General features: G+C 45.0%; 1 protein-coding gene across 1 annotated transcript in view; it reads left to right on the top strand.

Annotated features, from left to right (window-relative positions):
- The window catches only part of UNC80 (unc-80 homolog, NALCN channel complex subunit), a 200,673-nt gene that overhangs the window by 117,926 nt on the left and 62,172 nt on the right, over positions 1-20,575 (top strand). The window contains exons 33-41 of the mRNA XM_006022285.2: positions 515-701; positions 1,693-1,824; positions 2,406-2,549; positions 5,490-5,590; positions 10,317-10,403; positions 12,757-12,940; positions 13,629-13,723; positions 14,924-15,013; positions 15,512-15,613. Coding sequence (XP_006022347.1) covers positions 515-701; positions 1,693-1,824; positions 2,406-2,549; positions 5,490-5,590; positions 10,317-10,403; positions 12,757-12,940; positions 13,629-13,723; positions 14,924-15,013; positions 15,512-15,613 — 1,122 coding nt within the window. The remainder of the gene's footprint in view (positions 1-514; positions 702-1,692; positions 1,825-2,405; positions 2,550-5,489; positions 5,591-10,316; positions 10,404-12,756; positions 12,941-13,628; positions 13,724-14,923; positions 15,014-15,511; positions 15,614-20,575) is intronic.

Raw genomic sequence — 20,575 nt, 5'->3', positions numbered from 1 at the left:
ACCAGAATTTTTATAGGAATTTAATACTTTTCCATTTGGTCAGCAAGAGACAAAGGTCAGGGGCATGAGATACATTTACCTGTGTATAATTGACCTGTGTGTAAAAATTGGAAGTAAAATTACACTGGTGTAAATTTTACTGTTGTGTGTGCCATGTGTCCACATTTTATCCCAGGGTAACAATTTGCTAAAGGCAAAAAAACTAATATGTGATTCCCTCTCAGCTAGTGGTGAGACATTGTAATAGCCGCCTTCTGAATGCAGCAGCCCCAGGAGAGCTGCTTGCCCATGATTTTGGAATCCAGTGGTGTACAAAGCTAGTACAAATTACACTAGTGTAACTGTGTTGTGCCCTAAGATATTAAATTAAACCAAGTTTTCCCTTGCGTGTCTCTTGTTCAGTTTCCACTTATTTTGCTTGTATAATAATTATTAAACATTACAGGAGATTTGCATGTATGACTTGCAAAACTGACTGCTTCAAGTCAGTTTCTTTCTCTTGCTTTCATGGAAGAAGTCATTTTCGGCCCGGGCAGTGTCACGTTCTCATCAGCGAGCAGAGCATATCCTGAAGAACCTACAGCAAGAGGAGGAAAAGAAACGCCTGGGCCGGGAGGCCAGTCTGATCACTGCCATTCCCATCACCCAGGAGGCATGCTATGAGCCCACCTGCAACCCAAATTCAGAGCAGGAGGAGGAAGGTGTGCTTCAGAGCCAGAAACTGCCTGCCTGGGACCCACAAGCATGTGCTTCCATTGTGGAACATTTCTTAGGGATGCCACATGTTGAAAGAAAATGCTTGTTATTGATAATGCAGAGCCTGCTTTATGACAGGCTCACTGTTTTAAACCATGACATCCAGGGGTGGGCAAAATGCAGCCCAAGGGTCAGATGCGGCCTGCCAGGCCATTCTTTCCAGCCCAGAGGACCCTTAAAATTTTTAGAAAATTAATATTTATCTGCCCTGGGCTGCCTGTCATGCGGCCCATGATGACTTGCCAAAATTCAGTAAGCGGACCTCTGCCCAAAATAATTGCCCGCCCCTGGTGTCATCAAACTGCTTCTGAATCATTTTACCAACATCACAAAAATGTGAGACAACCATGTCACAATCTTTAAGGTTGAAAATGAATGAGAAATAAGTGTAGTGAGTCCTTATTAGAGTAAAAGTGCAAAAAAGTGAAATACTGAGTGCTTTCGGGGTGTCCCCAGGTCCCACTAAATCCAGTGGGAATTTTTTGCACCTGGCACCTCACAGAGGCACTCAACCCCTTGCCAGATAAGGTCCTACTAGAGAGAGTTACTTCAATGTACTGTAAGAGCTCATGCAATAAACAAATACTCTGGTGTTCTGAGCACCTTATGCAGTGGGAAATCTGTAAACAGAGTAATTGCATTGCAAGTATAACTGGGCATTACCTAAAGCAAGCATAACAAATAGCCTAGTAGTGTAGCTCATTAGGATATAGGATCGTTTTTAGAGCCCTGTCATCCAGTCAGTTACAGTTTGACTTAGCAAAGGACTCGATCACTCCTGAGTCATTGGGGGAAAAAAAAGATCTAGTTGGTCTGTAGCCTGCTTTGAATTTTTCACTGCCTCAAGGTGGCTGGTTGGTTTTAACTTCTAAGTGCCCTGAGTTATGTCAGATGGATTTATAGACATAAATTCACATTTCCTGCTTTCTTTGTCAGTAGAAGAAGTTGCCAACCTGGCATCCCGCCGGCTCTCTGTGAGTCCCTCTTGCACATCTAGCACTTCTCACAGGAACTATTCCTTCCGTCGTGGCTCTGTCTGGTCAGTGCGTTCAGCGGTCAGTAATGAAGGTGGGTTAGCTTTGCATTTGTTTTTAATTCCCCTCTCTCAGCATTTCAGTTCTTTAGCCCTTTTTTGCACTGCCACATAATGTCTCACTTTCTGTGATCTTGGCCAAAGTAATGCCTTCCTGTTGTCAGATCTGGTTGCAAGCTTCAGCAATTCTGAAATACTGGGTGTCATGCATTATGAGACAACTGTTTATTCCCATGCTTACAGCACCTTCTCTTAAATGTCAGTGTTTCATTAAGGATGTAACAGTGAATGCTGTCAGGCAAAATTGTAATTTAATAGGATTTTATGTGTAGTCCATCTGCTAATGGGGCATTGTGGCATCCAGCTTTTGCTCCAGAAGGCATGAGTTTGAAGCCTCAGTCATGACAAGGGCTTTCTCCAGTCTATCCAGCATTGAATGGGCAGTAGTCGTTCAGGCTGCAAAGCCAAAGGCTAGTCATATTATGCCCTGTGTATCAACGGTTATAGAAACTGATGCCTTAATCCCAATAGCTCAGTGAGCTCACAGGCTTGGGAGGACCTTTAGCTTGACTTGATATCTGCAAATCCCAACCTTTCATACTTCTCACTGCTGTAGATGAGGAACACACTACAGAGCATACTCCAAATCATCATGTGCCCCAGCCTCCCCAGGCAGTGTTCCCAGCATGCATCTGTGCAGCTGTGCTCCCCATTGTCCATTTGATGGAAGATGGAGAAGTCCGGGAGGATGGAGTCGCAGGTATGGATTTAGATTAAACATTTATGGCCTCTTAGTCAGAGGTTATGGAAAGCTCTAGCAATTTTAATCATAGCTTACATCAGTAAGGCATAATAACTAGAGGTATAAAAGGAGCACTAGATATATATGCTACATTTGACCATGGTTGTTTTTTTTTACTATTATTCAATACAAAAGGTAACCTCAGGGTAGTGTATGATATTACATATTTTTATAAGGACATCAGCAGAAGGATTTATAAATAAATAAATCAGTTAAGAACTAGTTCTTTACAAATACATCATTTAAGAAGCAGTTATTGACTTGTTTAGCTCCAGAACAATGTATTAATATTTTATTAAAATGTCTATTAATCGTTCATTAACCTGTTAGAAAATGAGTCCTCAGCATAGTGTGACCATATACCTGATCTTTTGTTGTTTTGTCTTTTCTTTCTTTGTTTTTGAACAACAAATGCACCAGCCATACTTGGTTCAAGTCCTTTCTGGTTTCAGAATGATCCACAGACTTGTTCCCAGAATTCCTACGTGCTCATGGATTATGAACTGTAGCTGTTCCCAAATGTTTCAGACTCTGAGTTGCTCAGAGCTTTTGTTAATCATGTGTAGGGGTCACTGAGTATAAAGCAGTGACTTGCTTCTTCATTGGATGACTGAGTCACTGAAAACTATTCCACTAATGTAAATTTTCAGATAACTAAAATCCTTAATGTTTTCCAGTCAGCTAACCTTTTCACAGATGCTTGGTGGCTTTCTGAAGAATGACCAGGAATAACAGAAAGCATGACCCAGTAAATCATAACAAATTGGAGCTTTTATTCACAAAAATGTTTGTGAATTCAATAATTGGCCATCTGGAATCAGGAATATGAAAGTTCTCTTGTTCTTTAAGGTTCACCTCTTTATTAGTTCTCCAGCTGAGTTTTTTAAGCACCTCCTTTAGCACAACAGGCAGGGCTTGGAAAGATTCAAATGTTAGAACTCTATTATCATAATATTTTGAGGCTGATCAGCATTTACACAAACATTTGGTGGCTACCTAAATATTGGCCATAAATAATTACAACATGACACAACATATGACAAAATGGATAAATGATACTGTAGAGTCAATTAATTGTGATTCATATTTTTTTTTAAAAAGCGGTGGATAATTTCACCTCATGAACCATTTGCATACTGATAATTTTTTACAGACATTTTTGTTGGGTTTGGAAAAGCAGCTAAAGCGTATAACAGAGAAGGGCCAGGAAATGTAGCTTCTCCATAACCTAGCAGTTAACATGCTGTGCTTGGAAGCATGATTAGCTAGTAGGCCTGTGTAAGTAGGCAGCTATTTGATCTGGCTTTGGATCCAGCTGCTTCAGATGTCAGCAATCTGATCCAGAGCTCCAGATTGGTTTCCCACTTGGATCTGGCTGAAGTGGCTCTGAAGCTTCAGAGCTGCCATGAAGATCCAGCCATAGGGTATAATGGGGAATCAGTTAAATATCTATAACTTTGTTGTTTTTTGTTTGATTTGGATGAAACTTGCAGGAGTGGTAGCCTCTGCTGAGGGTATGAATCCTGCCAAGTTTCAAGAAGGTGCAGGGGTTTGGGGGGAACTGCACCCCAAATTCTTGAAAGCAAAACTCATGTCACGTGTACGTGTTTCACCACAGGGGGGTGAAAACTGCAGGGATGATGGCCCCTGGTGAGGCCACAAAGCCTGCCAAGTTTCAAGGAGATAGGTGCAGGGGTTTGGGGGAAACTGCACCTCAAGCTGCAGACAAGCAAAACTCATGACATGGGTGACACTGCGTGTGTTAAGGCACAGCAGGTTGAAAGCTGCAGGGATGGTAGCCCCCGCTGTGGCCATGAAGCCTGCCAGCTGTCAAGGAGATAGGTGCAAGGGGGTTCTGGGGCCCTGCACCTCTAGCTGCTGACAGACAAAACTCATGACATGGGTGCTTGTGCAACTGCCTTTGTCTGTCTTGGGACAGTTGATTGTATTGAATATTTCCTCTCCTTAGTATGTGGTTTTGTAGGTGTTAATCCTTGCTAATTAACTCATTAACTGCCCCAAGAAAGACACAGTCAGTTGCACAAGCACCCATGTCATGAGTTTTGTCTGTCAGCAGCTAGAGGTGCAGGGCCCCAGAACCCAGAAACCCCTGTGCCTATCACTTTGACAGCTGGCAGGCTTTGTGGCCTCAGCAGGGGCTACCATCCCTGCAGTTTTTATCCTGCGGTGTTAACACACTCATCTATGTCATGAGTTTTGCCTGTCAGCAGCTTGAGGTGCAGTTCCCCCCGGACCCCTGCACCTATCTCCTTGAAACTTGGCAGGCTTTGTGGCCTCAGCAGGGGCTACCATCCCTGCAGTTTTTATCCTGCGGTGTTAACACACTCATCTATGTCATGAGTTTTGCTTGTCCGCAGCTTGAGGTGCAGTTTCCCCCAAACCCCTGCACCTATCTTCTTGAAACTTGTCAGGCTTTGTGGCCTCACCAGGGGCCACCACCCCTGCAGTTTTCACCCCCCTGTGGTGTAACATGTACACATGACATGAGTTTTTCTTTCAAGAATTTGGGGTGCAGTTCCCCCCAAACTCCTGCACCTATCTTCTTGACACTTAGCAGGCTTCCTGCTCTCCAAAGCTCCGAACCGCTTTGGAAAGCCTAAAGAAGCCAGCGCTTCGATCCGGACATGCTGCTTTGGACGCCAAAGCATCCGAATCTTCTCCAGATCCGAAGCATGGTCCAAAGCCTCACACAGCCCTATTAGCTAGACCATCCTTTTGTTCTGCATTGCCACAGCACCTAGCATAGAGTGCCTAATTTATAATTAGGTTTCCTAAGTGATATGGTAATACAAATAATAATAATAGCAATGGATGTTAGAAACATTTTCATACAAATTTTCCCTCTGAAGACTGGTTCTCTTTCTTTCTCTTGTACAGTGAGTGCTGTGGCTCAGCAAGTCTTATGGAACTGCCTGATTGAAGATCCCTCAACAGTTCTGCGGCATTTCCTGGAGAAACTCACAATAAGCAATCGACAGGTAGGACTCTTTTCTCCTAATAGGCACATTATGTAAAGGTGTCTATATCGCTTAGGCTAGGTACAGACAGTCAAAAGGACTGAAGCAGAATTGATCTAAGTTAGGCAGTTTTCTGTAAGTGGTGTAGTTTAGATTGGCAGTGAACAGAACACACATTCACCCTTTGGTGGGGGAGGGCAGAGAAGAGTGGCAAATCTTAGGGCACAAACAGAAGTGATAATTTTTGCTCGATATGGCCACAGAAAGTAGTTTATAGTCATGAGTAAACACAAGTGCATGGCTGCAGACAGCTTCAAAAGTGGCTGATTGGGTGAAAATCTGACCCCTCCTTGTATGACAGGTCAAATGAAGACATCTCAAAACAGAGCATCTTCTGTAACTTCTATCTGCCTCCCTGGCAGTCTTGAGCTGTTTTCAGAATGGGAGGGGGAAAGGGAGCAGAGGGAGTTCAGTCTCAGGGGTTTTTCAGCCTGCGCTGGAGGTTGAAGCGGGTGTACTGGAGTACCCATCTTCCCCCCTCCCCTGAGGTGGGGGAGCTCCAATTCATCCATCCTGCCCTCCAGCGCTGGCTGGAAAACCATGAGAACAAGCTTCTTCTACTCCCTTCCCCCGCCACTCCCATTTTGAAGACTTTACAGCCTAGCAGGGGCCATTTTTAGGGGAAACTGGCTGCAGACTCCCAGCCAGCAGCTAGATTCCCCTCCCTTCTGGAACCAATGGTGAACTCTGGTTTGTTCCAAGGGATCATTATAACTCAGAACACTTCCTGCAAAGCGTTCTCTGTTACAGCGGGGAGCTGCATTTCTGTCTGCACCTGGCTTCTGCCATTTTTAAACCAGTCTATGTGAGCCAAACTGATGGGTACAGACAGAAGTGCAATTCCCCACTATAACTCAGAACATTTTCTGCAAAGCATTCTGAGTTACATTACCCCAGATGAAACAGCAGACTCCCAGCCAGATGCAGCCAGGTTCCCTTAGCAATGTCCAAGGCTCTCTGCCAGTGTTTACTGTTTTCAGAATGGGAGGGGGGAAAGGCAGCAGAGGGATCTCATTCTTGGGGCTCCCCAGCTGGTGCTGAAGGGTGGGGAGGGGTGAATTGGAGCCCACCCCCCACCCCCCACCATGGGGGTGGAGGCTCTAATACATCTGCCCCACCTTCCAGGGAGGGGCTGAAAAAAACCCAGACTGAACGCCCTCTGCTCCCTTTCCCCACTCCCGTTCTGAAAACAGCAACAGGCTGGGAACTCCACAGACACAAATTACACAAGCTACATTTTGAAACATCTTCATCTGACACTTCATGCAATGAGGGGGCAGATTTTCACCCAATCAGCCATTTTTGAAGCTGTCTGCAGCTGTGCACTTGTGTTTGGTCACAGCTATAAACTGCTTTCTGTGGCCAGATCGGGCAAAAATCATCTGCGCCCTCTGTTCTGTTGTGGATATAGACCAGTTTTGCGTGCTGAACTTCTATTGTGTTACAGGTATAGACCAGTTTCTGATCACTTATATTGGTACAAGTGTAATGTCTGTCCCCTGCCTTAGTGTACGGAAATGTCGGTACAAGTAGAATCAGTTAAGGGGTAATAACTGGAGAAGAATTAAAAGTGTAACATGACTTAGAAAATTGAAGGCCAGAAACTCAGCTGGTATACATCAGTGAAGTCAATGGTGAGCTGTTGGTTTATGTTAGGTAAGTATCTGGCCCTGAACATCCAACATCACGGGTATTATTAGCCTTTTAGTGAACCATATTGCATTAGATCTCCTCAGCAATGTAAATAAACCTAGCTCTATCTATGCCCATCAATTTAACTGTGAAGAAGCATAGATGCAGTCGTCTTCTCCCCTGATTTATTATACTTTCTTGTGCTATGTCTAGTTTATAATATAAACTCCATGCACCAGGGAACTACATCTAAAGTACCATACACCTCTCAGGAGTGTGTAAATACCACTCATGACAATATCATGTGTATTTCTAACACTATCTGAATAATAATAGTGCTGTTGCAACCACCAGGCACAAGAAGCCTTTCTACTTCTGTTCTGAATCTTTAGTTTGCAGAGACCTAGCTATCTGCAGTACTTCTCATTTAGGGTGAAGGATGGATGAGGAAGTATCTTTTGAAGGTCAGCCCAAACAGCCACTGATATCTGTTAAGCAACCTAGTTGTTAAAAAAAAAAGTTGTTTCTCTTCCAGCTCTGACTGCCCTGTTGAGCAGCACCAGGTGTCTGAGATATTATAGTCATCTGGCCCATTTATTTTAGTGTTACTTTAATGTTATTTGATGTTTAAAATGCCCTGCCAGTTTTTGCAGTAGAAAGAAAAATAAAATGCTGGAATTCCCATGATGCTTGAAACAGGGAATTGCCAGTTGATGGTAGAGGGCCCTACCAGTGTAGGAAAACTTTAAAAACTCGACTAGGGACATTTGAAAATGAAAGTGATCAAAATGGAAAAGAGAAGGAGCCAGCCTTTCAGCTGGAGTAAATCAGCCTTGTTCCACACAGCCAGCTGTGCTAAATTACACAGGATACGGCTGTGGTTCAAGTTGTTCATCTTTATTCCACTGCTTTCCCTTTTTCTTCTGCTTCCACACATCTTGTACAGGAATTGGGAAATAATTCTGCTGTCCTGACACAAGAGTGGCTGCCTTGAAGTAAAAGACGTTACACTGAGTTAAAGCACAATGGAAGTTAAAATCAGGCCTGTGGCTTTTGAAAAAAAACAAACCAAACAGTTCTGAAATGTAGCATTTAAGGAGTAGAAAGGTAGCTGTGTTAGTCTGAAGTCAGGCAGAAGGCAGGGTAGGGAGCAATTCAGGAAGTAACATATACCAATTTGTTATCATATTTTATATCAGGGGTACCAAACTCATCTGGCCCCACTGGCCGGAAGAAGGGCACAGGGCCAGTCTGCAGGCTGGATTGGGCCCACAGACCGGCTCCCTGTGCCAGATCCAGCACATAGGGCTGGGCCGGTGAGTATGCAGTGCATGCCCCCAGCTCCAGCCCTGCACACTGCATGCAGCATGCGCTGGCCCCAGCCCCAGCCCTGCATGTGGCACGTGGTGAGTGGGGCGGGTCTGGGGCGCATGTGCATATGCTGCACGGAGCTGGTCCGGAGCACACACTGCATGTGGCTTTCACACCAGACTGGCACTGCGTGCTGGATCCAGGCCATAGAACTGGTCTATGGACCCGATACAGACCAGCCCCGATCCAGTGTGCATGGCTAGTCCAGCACAGGCACCATATGCAGCCCGCGTCAGACAGGCCCTGCACACCAAGTGCAGTATGTGCTGGCCCCAGCCCTGCACAGCATGGGAGTAGCCTGGGGCACATTCAGCATGTGGCACCTACACTGGACTGGCCCTGTGCACTGGATTCAGTATGTGCAACTTGCCTGTGGCCAGTGCATGCTGCATGTGGCACACGGGGCCAGTGTGAGACCCACAGGCAGCACTGCAGATGAATGATAGGGCTCCACGGGCTGGATTCAGCCCATGGACTGTGTCTTTGTCACCCCTGTTTTATATTATTAGCTCAACAAACTGCAAATGAGTAAGTTAATAGATTTAGAATCCTAAGGACATGAAGCAAAGGAAATAAATAGCTAAGTACAAATTCTCTAGTTCACTCCACTACATTTGCACTGCCTTAGCAGCACAAAGGGAGAAGAGACCATGCATTCACCCTGAAATTTGCCTCAGCAGGTGTAGAAATGGCATGGCTACTCCCTATACATAGTCATGCCCTTGGAGCAGGGGGCAAGATGGAGCAGGGGATGGGAAGTCCTAGAGGCTGGAAATAAGAGGAACCAAAGTATGATGTTCCATCTACTTTCAGTGATGAGTGGTCCATCAGGGCAAGGGTTGGCAACATGAAGCCTGCAGCCCATATCACCACTGCTTCTCTCTGCCCCTCTCCCCGTGGCTTCAGTGCAGCCAGCACTTTCAGTAATGGGGAAGGGAGCTGGGGCTAGGCAGCTTTCAGCTGTGCCTACATTACAGCTGGGGAGCCAGGTTGCATGGAGAAGAGGCAGTGGCATAGGTGCAGCTCCCAGGCACCCAGCCCTGGACCCAGTCCTGCCTCAGTTCTACATTGGCTGGAAACTGCTTACACTCCAGAAGGGAGGAGGGAGCAGGCAGAAAGCTGGAGAAGCCACCTGGCCAGCACCAGCTTGAGGCCCAGTTGTTCCAGCCCATGGTTTGTAAGTGTTGTTGATCCCTGCTTTAAGGCTGTTTGCCAGCTAACACCTCAGAAGAAAGCAACAGAGGGTCTAAGATAGAATGGAGAGTATTACCAAGTGGCCACAACTGTTGCATTAAAGCAAGTTACTTTTCATATAGTCTCTCCAGTGTTGTCCTAATAGTACTTTTCCATGCTAGGGAAGAACTAGAGTTATTGCAGAGAAGGAGATAAGTCAGAACTAGAGGCTGAAAGCTGCCAAAGGTCATATCCTCAACAATACCTCTAAAGTAAAAAGGCAACACACAATGTGAAACAGTTTGCAAGTCAACAGTCTTTATGCTGCATCCAGGATGTAGGTGCCTTTGTCCCTCCACTGAGTATCCCAAACACACTTGTAGGCCAGTGGTTCCATTTCATGCACAGAGAGCTCAAGGGTTGTGGGTGGGATGGAAACAAACAAGGCAGGAAGGAAAACACATACTATGTTGTGATGGAAATGAAAGAAAAATCTTTGCCCTTCTTTCAGGATGAGTTGATGTACATGCTGAGGAAGCTTCTACTAAACATCGGAGACTTTCCTGCCCAGACATCTCATATCCTCTTTAACTACTTGGTGAGTAGCTCTTGGCACCAGCATGCAGCCCATACATCTGCTGTCTCACTGCAAGTTTCCCAAATACAAATGCCACAGTCTAGCAGGAAATGATTGCCCTTGAGTATTTCCTGCATATTAACATTCATTTTTGCACATCACAACTGCAGCTGCTGACAGTATAACCTTGCTTGTACAGATTTCTAGTTTTTCTTCCTTTTATTTTGAACTTGTTAGCTTATCATTTTGCTCCTGTCCTGGATCTGAAATGAGTCATGATCATGGAAGGGGAGCCATAAGTCAGTGGAAGGAACCAGACATCAGCGCTTGGAAGACTTGAAGTGAAAATATATAATTTTCACTTTATTTAGGCCCTTGAAATGCTCTGACTCTTTGGGGCAAATCTAGCCCCACCTGTTGGCTACAAAGGACCAACTCTCAGGATCATAATAAATTCTAGTTTATTGTACAAGATGTGAAGTTACCAATAAAATCATAAATGCAAACTTTGAGTTATGAGGGGTACTGGTCACCTTAGCGCGCACACATGCACTCACTCATTTAAACCCATGTAGTATAGTGTGTAGTAACTGCTGTAGTGATTGTGAGAGCACTGGAGTTGTATATCTACCTATCTGAGGCCCTGGAGTCTTCTGTCGATGGTCAGCTTTCTTCAAGGTGATGTCATCTCCAGAAGGGGGTTGCCTGCTTGTCCTTCTGCCTTGGTAGGTCAGGTGCTGAATGAGAGGGCACCACTGAGGGTCACACTTCACTGCCTTTTATCCCTTTCTGGCAGACTTGTGTGATCCCCCAGCATTATCTTGGCTGCCAAATCCAGAGGTCACTGTCCCACATGGGTTTTGAGTAGTACCTGACAGCTGTTAGTCACAGGGGTCTCACCTGCCCGTACGTGCAGTTCTGGGAGTCAGTTTGTGATTTTAATTAATTTAACAATGGTATTGTTAAGCGTTGCAGGAATAGTCAATAGGGTGGGTGCTCAGTTTCTTGGCTTGGTAAGCCTAAAATGGCTTGACAAGTAGACTTTTGTAATGGTAAGTTCCTTTGGCTAGGCTATTGTTAATTAATAGCCAGAGGCTTTTGCTTTGTTTTCAGTTATCTGATTCATACATACTTGCATCCACTCAGGGGGACCAGCCCAATACAGCAATACAATTCCAGTGATTACAATTCCAATGCATTCTTACAATAATAGTTCTAGTAATACAAAGCATAACTTTACTTTAAAGTAAAATACATTTGTTAAAAGTTAAAAGGTATATAAAATATAAAATACTGAATGCCAGGGTAAAGATAAGACAGATGAAATATAAAAATGCACTGTGAGAAATGTATAAAAATGCAATGTGAGGTAGTAAGGATCAAAGGCTACTGGGGACAGTAAGTGAGTTAGGTTAGCACCAGGATATATTTACAGTCTTTGAAGTGGATAGTTTAGTTCTTTAGTTTTCTTTAGTGTCACCGAGCTTAATTGATATGTAGATGCAGTTTCTAGGTTTCTCCTACAGAAAGCCACTTCAGCTTTCTGGCTTTCTCTGAGCCTTGCCACACACATGCAATGAGTGTGCTAGGTCTCTGCCAATACTCAGAAGGAAAAAGAAGTGCACAAAATGGGTGGTGCTGGCAACAAGGAGCTTCTTGTTACACACCCTTCTGGCTGTATGTGAACCTTGCGTAGCACCGTTGCTGCAGTCCTGCTGTGTTGCTGGGGAGCTTAGATGTGACAGGCCATACAACCTGCAACTCTTTTCCATCTGAACTCCCTGCCTAGTACTGCACAGGGAGCCTTGAAGGACAGGACATACACAACCATTGCTACATGTGTCCTTCATTTACCTTTAACCCATGGGGCTAGGATGCTATGGACCATAGCAGCTTCCTCCCCAGTCACCCATCTGCCCAGTGCTGAACTGTTCTTCAGGTTGTTTTGAATTAGCAACTGCATGAGTGACACCCATTACCCAAAACAAAAGAAGGCAGAAAGTTTACAGGTTTGCAGTGGGTGTGGATATGTGAAGTGACCTGAATTTTTCAGGCTCTGAGCCTTCTCAGAGTGAAGAAAAGTGCTAGAGGATCCCTCTCTGTCCTGGGTTTGCACAGTACATCCTACAGTGGGGTCCTTAGTCCATGACTGGGGCTCCTAGACACTGCTATAGTACAAATAACAAAGTTCCTATGTGCAGCTGATCAACATATTTGATTTCAGTTAATCGTAGCACAATGGCTCATCAGACCAGTAGGGTCTAATGATGACTCTGTGATACAGCATTGGCTAACACAGAGATAATGCAATAAAAACAGTGTGATGTGCAGAAAATGGTATCTGAAATGTTACCTTTTCCTCTGTGCCCTGCAGGTGGGACTGATCATGTATTTTGTACGTACCCCATGCGAATGGGGCATGGATGCCATTTCAGCAACTCTGACCTTCCTGTGGGAAGTGGTGGGTTATGTAGAGGGCCTGTTCTTCAAAGATCTGAAGCAGACTATGAAGAAGGAGCAGTGTGAAGTAAAATTGCTGGTGACTGCCTCAATGCCAGGTATGGACATTCATAGCCTTTGAACTTGAAGATCTTTTAGTTTTTTCCATATTTGCAATTTTGTTTATTGCTCCTATACCATAAAAATGCAGACTTGCCAGTTTGAGATTTATCAGTGTGGCCAAATTTAAATGATATTTAAGCCAATCCTCCTTGAATTTTGGACTCTTAATTTCCATGTTGATTCTTAAACAGTCAAACAGAGCTTTGTTGGCAACTAAACAAAGGCTGAAATCAGAACAATCTGTTCAATAGTGAGATGTATGTTATTCAAGCCTCCAGGACTTCTGAGTCTGATCATTGTAAGGCTTTGCCATTCAAAAGCAGTTCAGCTTGAGGTGCCCTCCAGTTTAAATCTTGGCAATGCCTGGAGGTAACAAGAAGGCATATGAGCCAGGCAAGAGATTGCTCTGTGAAAAACAGATTTGTCTTTTTAGACACCTTTTCTCCTTGGAGTAACTGTTACAGTTAGAGTCAATTTAATCCTCTAGAAAAGATCAATTCTCATTACATGGAAATTATACATTTGTTCTAGGTTTGTGCAGTGGGTTCCAAATGGGACTTGTGTTGGCTTTCTGCCAGTGAGTGATTTCACTTATTCCCTTTACTCAGTTAGAAGTTTCTTTGAAATAGCTTATGACGTTAATATGTGGGGGGAGAGAAAAATAAATGTTCTTCTTTCCTGTAGGCACAAAGACCTTGGTAGTGCATGGGCAGAATGAATGTGACATCCCAACCCAGCTACCTGTACATGAGGACACACAATTTGAAGCTCTTCTGAAGGTGGGAATGAGTGTTTTTTAACTGGCAAAGCTCTGTAATGATTCCTTCAGCTATAGTTTCCTATTACATCTGTGCAGTAGAAATAGATTCTTAAGAACCTTTCTATTTCTGTGAGCTGGAAACTGTGTTGACAGCCTCCTTTATCCTAAGCAAGAGGATCACTACTGCAAAAACCATTGAAGAGGGACTGATTGATAAAGTTGGATCCCACCTTAAGAGTTATAGGAGATTCGATTGCCATGTAACACCCCTTAAATAGTCCCAACAAATAACAGCTAGTAACAGAGGTGTAACAAAGCAGCTGGGCACCCAGGGCATCTGCAAAACATGGGGAGAGAATGACAACTTCTGGCTGCTGCCATGCTTCTGGCACAATTGTGTGGCTGTGGTGGCAGCTATTTTACCTTGATGTTCAGGGTGCTGCCCCAGTCACCCCACCCCTAGTTATACTACTAGCTAATAGATACTTGTTGGATAAATTAGTTTTAAATAGCTGAAATTGTCATCTCTTTGACCAAGCTTTGTCAACTAATGCAGAAATGAACTAAATACCTGTTCCTATCTGAAAACTATTCAGTAGCCTGTTCAGTCCTGAATCCGTCACTTTATAGCAGATGCCTCTGTTTTTTGTTTCAGTCAAGAACTTAGGGTTGGGAGAAGAGGAAGTGAAACCAAATAGCTCCTAGGATATGGGAGACGTATGTTCAAATTCCATACTCTCCCAAAGGTTTCCAGGATGACCTTGAGCATGCCACTACAATCCAGATCCGCAAAGGTGTTTAGGCACCTAACTCTCATTGATTTCAGTGGGAATTGGCACCTAAATCTCTTTTAGGATCTGGGCTTTAGTCTTCTTCTTTAGGATTGTTTAGTAAACAGGGATATGAGGTGAGAAGGACTAATATACTGTGGTCCTGAAGGCAAAGATACCCATATGATAATCTAGCTATGCAGACAGGATGGGCATGGAGGCAGCTTCTGGAGATAAACACAGATAGTGTCAGTCCCAGAGCCCAAAACAGTCTGGAAGCAGTGAAAATATATTTATATACTCGTAAAATGTGGGGGGGAGAATTAAATGGAAGAACTGTGTGTCTGCCTAAAGTATATGGGATCAGTCCCCTTTAATCATGCTTATAAAATTTGCTATATAACATAGTTAATGAATAATGAGGTGGTTTTTCTTTCTTCCCTCCTCAGGAGTGCTTGGAATTTTTTAATATACCTGAAACCCAGTCTTCTCATTATTTTTTAATGGATAAACGATGGAACCTTATTCATTACAACAAGGTGAGGCAAAGGGCCTGGCCCAGGTGATGTTCTTTTTGCTAAGCCTTCCTAGATGTTATGGGTGGCCAAAGATTAGTGAGAGGGTTATGCGTAGCCATTGTCCTGGCATGTGGTGCCCTCATTTCTGGAATCCAGCTGAAGGCTCTGGATATTGCAGGTTCTAACATTCTAGAAAGAAGGTGATGTGGAAACCGTCATTTCAGATATTTCTAAAGTGTAGCTGGGCAGAGAAGCAAATCTGTATTCCATTCTGCTCAGGTTCTTACGCAACCTTTTTGCCATAATGGAAGGATCCTACTCAAGTATTTTGGACTCTCAAAATCATTTTGCTTTGGTATAGATGGAATAGCAAAAGGCTAAAGGATTTTATGCAGGGAATGGGGCATTCTTATTGTATCCATATCAAGTCACTACTCCCTGCTGAAAAGTCTTTTCTTTATTGTTGCTGTTACAAATCCATTCTCATAAAATAAATTCTACGATTTCTTCTCCTTGCAGACCTATGTTCGTGATATTTATCCTTTCCGGAGATCGGTATCTCCTCAGCTGAACTTGGTACAGATGCACCCAGAAAAGGGTCAGGAGCTCATTCAGAAACAGGTATCCTACTATCACCAATCCCCATACAAAAAACAAGCCTTTGAAATGGGGAACCCCCCTTTTCATTTTAAAGACTTCTCTTCACACCAGAGGAGAGAGCATATCCAAAAGAGCAGCATGAGGTGTGAAGGCCCTGTGAGTGTCATTTCACTGAGCATGCTACACATTCAGGGAAAAATCAAGGCACTGAAGAAGGCTCTGTAAACTAATTCTCTCCAGCCAGCTTCTATCTGATATATTGTCCTGCGAATACTCTTCTGTGCATGACCAAAACAGAGTAGCATCATGAACTTTGGCTTCAGAATGCAAGATATGCTGATTACTTATCTACAGGTACCAGAGCCTGGTCCTTTTAGTGCTTGTTTGAAGCTTTTACCCTACAAGTTTGCTTGGCCATGCAGCAGATGCTACCATGTAAACTTTCTTCTTCTCCTCTGACTATTGCCAGTGTTTCCTCTACCCCTTCCTTGTGCTGCTTTCAGGTCTTCTTCCTTAGGACAGTTTTCCATGCTTCCCTCCACAATGGGCACCACATGAGCAGTTCTGATCCACACATGTTGCCTTCATTTTAGCTGCCTGCATCTCTGTGCTTTGCCATAGGGTGTCTCATCTGCTCTATTAGCTCTCCCTGGAGCCTCCAGCATCTCTTCTGAGAGATCTCAAGCCCATGCAGGGAGACAGTGTTTATCCACTAGTTACTACTGGAAGTATCACCTCCTCAGAGAGTAGGAGATCATCACCAAGTCCAGATGGGAAGAAAAGGTGAAGTTTCTCTGTTAGTGGGCCCACACAGACCCACCTATAGAGTGGCTTCTACTCTGTCTTCAGAGTTTTTGCTTCTCCATAAGCCTGTCTTGTCTCAGTAAGACATGCCTGGTGGTGAAATTATGTCAAGAAGTAATCCACTAGGGGTGACATCACTAGGGAGGAGATTAAAGGCACAGAACATGATATATATGGAAAGGATGACACTAACCAGGAGATGAGTGGGAAATTGAGTATTATTACACTGTAAGGGGTCAATATCAATGCTGTTATTATTACAGTTGCATAACTGCCATCCTGTTTTTGCTATTACTGTATTTACTTGAATCCAAGATGAGGTTCCCTACCCTCTGCTTTAACATTGGAGAAAAGCCCCTCATTGGAGTGCAAGGTAGCAGGGGAGTGGGGGACTGCTGCAGTTCCAACACTGGCCCTGACTTGGAGTCGGAGCTGTAGCTGCAGCTCTAGCTGCTGCCTCCCTTCCCCCGCCACATGCCACCTCTGCTCCCCTGTCTTCCCCCATCATGCCATCTCCCCTCCACCCCCTCTGCTCCTTCATTTCCCTCCCTGCCTGCCTTCCATTTCCCCTCCCCCTCACTGCTTACCTTTCAGCATGGCTCTGGCCCCACTACAGTCTGGGGTACAGGGCATGTGGTTGTGTTGCCCCCAGCCCAGCTCGGTAGCAGTGACAGGAGTGGAAGCAGCTCTGGCCTGGGCTGTGGATCTGGAGCCTGGCTGGAGCTGCTACCACTGCAGCAGCAGCTGCATAGCCAGGCTGGTGCTGGAGCAACCACATGCTCCATGCCCCAGGCCAGAGCAGGACTGTAGACATTCTGGAGCTAAAACCAGAGGGTCAGTGGTGGCAAGGGAGCAGAGATGGCGGGGAGAGGTAGCGAGAGGTGGAGGTAGGGGCACTGGGAGGGACAGGTATCAGAGGAGGGAATAGCAGGGGGGTAAGGAAGGGAGATGCTGGGTGTACAGGCACAGTGGAGGGGGGTAGATGCTGAGGCACACAGGGCCTGGGGGCTGGCAGCAGAGCGGGGCAGGTGGTGGGGGGGATAGACAACAGGGGACAATGTGTAAGGGGACAAGGGGCAGGAGTCAAGCTGTTTCGCTGCCCCATTGCTGCCCCCTCTACCACCTTCTATATGACCTGCCCCCCACTGCCTCTCCCACCATCTGCCCCCCACCACTTACCCTCCTGCAGCAGTGGGGGGGAGGGGGCGAATTTAAGATGACCATCCAATAATTAGATACTATACATAGAAAATTGCAATAAATGTATAAATTTCCCATGTATAAAAGCTAATTATTGGAAGTTTGTCTTAAATTCAGAGTTATCTTAGATTCAGGTACATACAGTAGCAACTTGAGAGCTGTAGAAGGAAAAACAATCAGGAATGTTGTAAAAAGTAACTGTATAACTATTGCTTTGAAACTAACAGCTAAAATAAGTGCAAGTGCCTAAAAATCAATACTATCTTATAGCTTTGCTCTTTGGAATAGGAGACAATGAGCCAATTATCCTGTATACTACATCCATCAATAGGAATGGTAGTGGGGGGAAATTTGAAAGGATATTTGATCATTTTGATTATATCTTTACCAGAGACTATATTCACTAGGGAACTACGGGTCTAACACATTGAAAGAAGTTGTATCAACTGTCCAGGTTTATCACAGGGTTATATTATATTCTGTATTATACTTAGTTCCTCTAGGTCTTAGGGAAGAGTTAAAAAGGAAAATGCTGCATCATGGAAAAACTGAACATTCTACCAGTCAGTTTATAGTTCCCTTCCTATGATGAGTCCTTAGCATCCAAATTTAATAAGACAATGCAAAGGAAGCCATCCACAGGGCCATGGGACAAGGGAAGAACAACTGCAAATCTATACCCATCAAGCCAGGCTCAAAATATACAGAATACTGAAGAAGCCAAACGTCATCATGTGTTAGACCACTTGCATTCAAACGCCAGTGAGGCTAGCCTATTGGAAACCATTTTTAAAGAGAGTTAGAAGAGTTATACATAGTATTGATCTAACATGTTTGGACCTTGAGTACATTTTGCAGAGCTAGTGTTTTAGATGCAGTTGGATTGTTTCTACCAGCAGTGGAGTCATGCTAATGGAAAATTTAAGAAAACTACTAGTGTAATTATAATGCTAGATCTTGAGCTGTCATAAATGGGTATAGCTCTATTAAAAATCAATGAAGCTTTGCTAATTAATGCTGGGTTAGGATCCAGCTTCCAGTGTGAGTGTCCATTTCTAACATGGTTACAAACTGTGTCCAAAACCCTTCCAGACCTCTGTGCAGGTGTAACAGGGGTCCTGCTCAGGGCTGATCTAACCGTAACCCGCCCACCTGTTTCTGGGGTAACTGCCCGCATTATCGCCCACCACGCCTTGTTGTTAATTAGTTAAATAGATGTTAATAAGCGAGAGGCTGCCCATTTACTGCCCCGATGCCAGGGGGCACTATCTGTGGCTCCATTCCTCCCTTACACCGCAGCCCAAGCCTCTCAGATAGCATCTGTGTTCTCATAATCACTGGCCCCTTGCTCTGGGCCCCAGAATCCTACTATTAAACCCCACCTGGATTCCTCCCTTCAGGCGTACTCTTCTGCCGTCATACTGGGAAACACAGCTCCCTGAACCGATCCCCCTTCGGGTGTGATCCCCCCACCAGGACCTTCAGCTCTCTAGCCCTGGCCCACCTCCAGGCCAGTTGGAACCCCAGGCCCTCAGCTCTTGGGCATTCCTCACAGCGGGCCCCCAGCCCTTCGACCCTTCTGGTCCTGGCCCCAGCTTGGGCCAGTCAGGGGAAATTCAGACAGGCCTGAGTTTATGGCCCTTTTTCTTTCTCTCCAAGGGTCCACCCTCCGGGCCCTCCAAACAAGGGGTAACCCACCCAGTTGTGGGGGTTAGGGGTTAAGGCACCCAAACCCACCTTTCACCGGGGCGGTCACTGGCCTGGCATTTCCTGGGGGCTCCCATGCCACTTGGAGACCTACCAGGCCACCCATTCCCAGCAGGGTGCAGTTTTAGGTTGTACCTAGGACCAGGAGCCTCCTTTCCATCCCCTACAGCTCCTCCCTTACCTCCAGATTGAGATCTGCACCCCTTCAGCCAGGCAATGTTGTTGCCTGGCCTGTCACAGCAGAACTGCCGCCTTTATATGGGCAGCCCCAGTTCCAAAATGGCTGCCCTAATCAGGCACCTGGCGGCTGCCAGCTCCAGGCCCTTAAAGTTGCGGGTGCAACCAGTGCCCTGCCACAGCAGGGTGGTGATAAAACTGTTTAGTTCAGCACAGTTATATTTCTCAAAAAGAAGTGGGAACACTCCCTGACTTGTTTTATTAAAATCTACTACAAGCTTTGCCAGAAAGTGGTTATTGAGCAGGGCTCTAACAGAGCTGTAGCCTTGTCAGCCTATGGCTTGACGTGCTCTCCTAGAGTGTTAACACAGCATTCATCACACTAAAGACTAGGGCTGTGTGAAGCTTCGGTAACTGATTCAATTTGGAGGAGATTCAGCCCGATTCGCCAGCCGAATCTCCAAATCCAGTTCAAATCAGGAGACCTATTAAAAGGTCCAAATCAAATCGGAAGCCTCCAAATCAATTCAGAGAGGTTCAGAGAGATTCGGAAGGCTTGCAGTACACAGAAACTGAGAAGAGGGAGGAGGATGGGGTGTTCTTCCATATTTGGAAAAGGCTGGGGCAGGAGGGGAAGACTGCTCTGATTTTGACATCTGTAGCTGGCCAGTGACTGTGATCTTTCTCTGAGTTGCCTTCCAATCACAGTGCTCTGGGGGAGGGATGTAGAAACAACATATAAAGCTGTCTCTGAAGTGATCTGTGCCTTTTGTGAGCTGTCTCTCTCTTGGAGCAGCAGTGTCCGAAAGGCTCTGGCTTGCTAGCTAGTCTCTTGCTAGCTAGTCTCTCTTCTTGTAAATTGCATCCAATCCTTTCCTACTTACCCTTGCCTACAATCCCTCTTGTTATCCCTATCCATTCCTTTCAACTTACTCTTCCCCCAAAATCATGTTATTCGTTCTTGTTAGTCTGTCTTGATTCTTTCCCCCCACAAAAAGAAATTTGTGTTTTCCCTGACAGCGTGTCATCACTGTGCAGGAAAGCACAACATACATTATACACACACACATACACACACACACACACATTTTGCAG

Source organism: Alligator sinensis, unplaced genomic scaffold, assembly GCF_000455745.1.
Source record: "Alligator sinensis unplaced genomic scaffold, ASM45574v1 scaffold730_1, whole genome shotgun sequence".
NCBI lineage: Eukaryota > Metazoa > Chordata > Crocodylia > Alligatoridae > Alligator > Alligator sinensis.
This window is presented reverse-complemented; position numbering and strand designations above follow the sequence as displayed.